The sequence below is a fragment of the Protobothrops mucrosquamatus genome, unplaced genomic scaffold (genome assembly GCF_001527695.2).
Source record: "Protobothrops mucrosquamatus isolate PMUCROS unplaced genomic scaffold, P.Mucros_1.0 scaffold4550, whole genome shotgun sequence".
Classification (NCBI taxonomy): Eukaryota; Metazoa; Chordata; class Lepidosauria; order Squamata; family Viperidae; genus Protobothrops; species Protobothrops mucrosquamatus.
The window spans coordinates 49,663-53,287 of NW_015390455.1; the positions used below are offsets into that span (position 1 = coordinate 49,663).

The window sequence follows — 3,625 nt, forward strand, 5'->3', positions numbered from 1 at the left end:
AGCCCTGCAAGATGCATTTATGGGCTCTTCTCGGTAAGCACATGAAAAAGCAACTGCAGCAACCCAGGACGATGGGACATGGGATCCAACCTCTTTGGAGGCTGCAGGCCGAATTGGGTGGCTCCGAATTCAAAACCCGCCGTTTGTCATTGGCCTCTGTTGCGGGATTCCTTCAGAAATAGCCGAATGTTTTTGTCCCTGCGTTTCAAGAAACACACACCGTTCCAGGAACGGCACTGATTTCCGTTGCGTGTGTTGTTGTTGTTGTGGTAAAAGTGACACAGGTTCCACCCAGATCTCAGCTCTTGAGGGGTGGTTAAAAAAGGAAAAATAGCAGAGGGGGGAGAAGGAAAACGCCAACTTTTGGCGCCAAGATTTCAAAGTACGCGGAAGGGGTTGGCTGGAGAGGGGAACTGGCAGAGGGGAGGGGGGTCTGGCTATCCCCCTCCCCAAATCCTTGTGGGAAAGTTACCTTCCACCCCTGTTTACTTACCTTTCCACACAGGTAGACTATGCTGGAATCGGGGTCGTAAAAGGGCAGGAGAACGCCGTTGCTGGTGTCCATCTCCTGCAGGGCGATGGGCTCCTCAAAGTTCTTCTGCAAAGGCAGGAAAAGAGTCAGGACCCCCCCCCCACCGGGACACTCCAAGACCCATGTGCACGCAGCTGGGGGGAGGACCCAGGCTGACCACCCCACCTCCAGCCCATCCCCCTAATTCCAACCCCTGGATTCGTCTAAGACGATGGTGTCAGTTTTAACCCAAACCCTCCCGAAGGGCCACATCCCGAGTAATGGAACCGAGGGATTCCCCAGAGGACATCTAGTCTGACCTCTCCCTAATCCCCCTCCTCTTCGCCTTATGCATTCTAACCGCCTCTCCCCCCCACAGCCGAGCTGCAGTGCCCCGTGGGCTACACACTAGAGGTCTCCAACCGTGGCCCTTTGAAGACCCGTGGACTTCAACTCCCAGAGTTCCAAGGCCAGCCAGGGGAATTCTGGGAGTTGAAGTCCACAGGTCTGAAAGTAGCAAAGGGTGAAGACCCCCTTGGCTGCACAGACTAGATCAGGGATCTTCCAATTTTGCCCTTTTGTGACTTGTGGACTTCAACTCCCAGAATTCCTCAGCCGGGCACACGTGCCCGGCTAAGGAATTCTGGGAGTTGAAGTCCACAAGTCATCAAAGGGCCACGTTTGAGTGCCTGGCTGAGGAATTCTGGGAGTTGAAGTCCACAAGTCAGAAAAGGGCCAAGTTGGAAGACCCCTGCTTGCGGACCTCAACTCCCAGAATTCCTCAGCCAGCATGCCCGGCTTAGGAATTCTGGGAGTTGAAGTCCACAAGTCATAAAAGGACCAAGTTTGAGTGCCTGGCTGAGGAATTCTGGGAGTTGAAGTCCACAAGTCAGAAAAGGGCCAAGTTGGAAGACCCCTGCTTGTGGACTTCAACTCCCAGAATTCCTCAGCCAGCGTGCCCGGCTGAGGAATTCTGGGAGTTGAAGTCCACAAGTCACAAAAGGGCCAAGTTGGAAGACCCCTGCTTGTGGCCTTCAACTCCCAGAATTCCTCAGCCAGCGTGCCTGGCTGAGGAATTCTGGGAGTTGAAGTGCCCAGCTGAGGAATTCTGGGAGTTGAAGTCCACAAGTCATAAAAGGGCCAAGTTTGAAGACCCCTGTCTTAAAGCATCCTGGCTAAGGAATTCTGGGAGTTGAAGTCCACAAGTCACAAAAGGGCCAAGTTGGAAGACCCCTGGACTACATAGTCCATTCCTAGCCCCCCCAACTATTTTAAAATGCCCCTGTCCTCTTTTTTGCAGCCCCCTACCCAGGAACACAGCACACCCCCATGCATCCTTCCATCCTCCCCTGCCCCACAATTCCACAGCAATCGGACTCTGGGAACCGGGCATTGTCCAGGGATGGACCGAGCAGTCAGAACTGGACATCAAATCAACTTGAAGTCCAAGCCTTGGTGACTTCTTCAACTTCCCAGTTAAGCTTTTTGGCACTGGGATCACCTGGTGGCCTCCCATCCAAATGTTAACTGCTGAAGCCTGTGGAGTCAAGGTGGGCGAGGTGGTGCCCTCTGGTGGGCAATCAGAATCCTACAGTCGTTAAGTGAATCCGGCATCCTCCCCCATGGCCTCTGCTTGTCAGAAGGTTGCAAAAGGGGGTCACGTGACCCCCGGGGGACATGGCGACCGTCGTAAATACGTGTCAGTTGCCAAGCTTGTCTGAATTTTGATCACGTGACCCTGGGGATGCTGCGACGGTCGTTAAGTGTGAAAAAACGTGACGTCGCTTTTTTCAGTGCCGTTGCAACTTTGAACGGTCACTAAATGAAGCGTCGTAAGACGAGGACTACCTGTCCTTATTTTAATTTACTGAACTCAATTTGATGCTCGGTTTCAATATCTTTGCAGGGCTGACTTTCGTGAGTGTGGGGGATTATGCATGTGTGTGCGTGTGCGTGTGTGTGTATAAATTTGATGATCAGTTTCAGGAGCCTTTGCAGCACTGACTTCTATGTGTGAGTGTGTAAATTTGTGTGTATGTAAATCTGTTTTAGCACTTTTTCAGCACTGACTTCCATGGGGATCTCTGTACGTGTGTGTATTGTGTAAATTTGTCTGTGTGTATAAATTTAGGACTCAGTTTCCGGACCTTTGCAGTACTGACTTTCATGGGGATCTGTTCGTGTCTGTGTGCTTGTGTGTGTAAATTCGATGCTCAGTGTACAATCTTTGTAGCATAGACTTCCGTGGGCATCTGTTGGTGTCTGTGTGTGTGTGTGTTGTGTTAATCTTGTCCGGGTGTAAAAATTTATGCCTCAGGATCTTTGTAGCACTGACTTTCACGGGGATCTGTCTGTGCGCTTGTGTGTGTGCGTGTAAATTCGATGCTCGGTCTCAGGATCTTCGTGGAACAGACTTGCGTGGGGTTCTGTTGGTGTGTGCCTGTGTGTAAATTTGTGTGTAAGTTTCATGCTCAGTCTCATGATCTTTGAAGCACAGACTTCCATGGGGATCTGATGCGTGTCTGTGTGTAAAATTGTGTGCAAATTCGATGCTCCGTCTACGATCTTCGTAGCACAGACTTCCATGGGGATCTGTTTGTGCGTGTCTGTGTGTAAATTTGTGTGTAAGTTGCAGTCTCACGATCTTTGCAGCAGACTTCCACGAGGATCTGTTTGTGTGTCTTTGTGTGTCTGTGTGTAAATTTGTGTGTAAGTTGGATGCTCAGTCTCACGATCTTTGTAGCGCAGACTTCCTTGGGGATCTGTTTGTGTGTGTCTGTGTGTAAATTTGTGTGTAAGTTGCAGTCTCACGATCTTTGCAGCAGACTTCCACGAGGATCTGTTTCTGTGTCTTTGTGTGTCTGTGTGTAAATTTGTGTGTAAGTTGGATGCTCAGTCTCACGATCTTTGTAGCGCAGACTTCCATGGGGATCTGTTTGTGTGTCACTGTGTGTAAATTTGATGGTCAGTCCCAGGATCTTTGCAGTACTGGCTTTCATGGCGTGTGCATGTACGTGCACATGTGTTCTGGACTTGGTGCATGTGGGAACGCCCACCCTGGCTCCTGCTTGTGGGCATCCATCCTCCTGCGACGTCCCCTGGCCTGCCCCCCAG

At 50.9% G+C, this 3,625-nt stretch overlaps 1 protein-coding gene across 1 annotated transcript in view; it reads right to left on the reverse strand.

Annotated features, from left to right (window-relative positions):
- The window catches only part of CORO6 (coronin 6), a gene marked incomplete at its 5' end in the record, with an annotated part of 12,473 nt that overhangs the window by 6,606 nt on the left and 2,242 nt on the right, over positions 1-3,625 (reverse strand). The window contains one exon of the mRNA XM_015828478.1: positions 494-598. Coding sequence (XP_015683964.1) covers positions 494-598 — 105 coding nt within the window. The remainder of the gene's footprint in view (positions 1-493; positions 599-3,625) is intronic.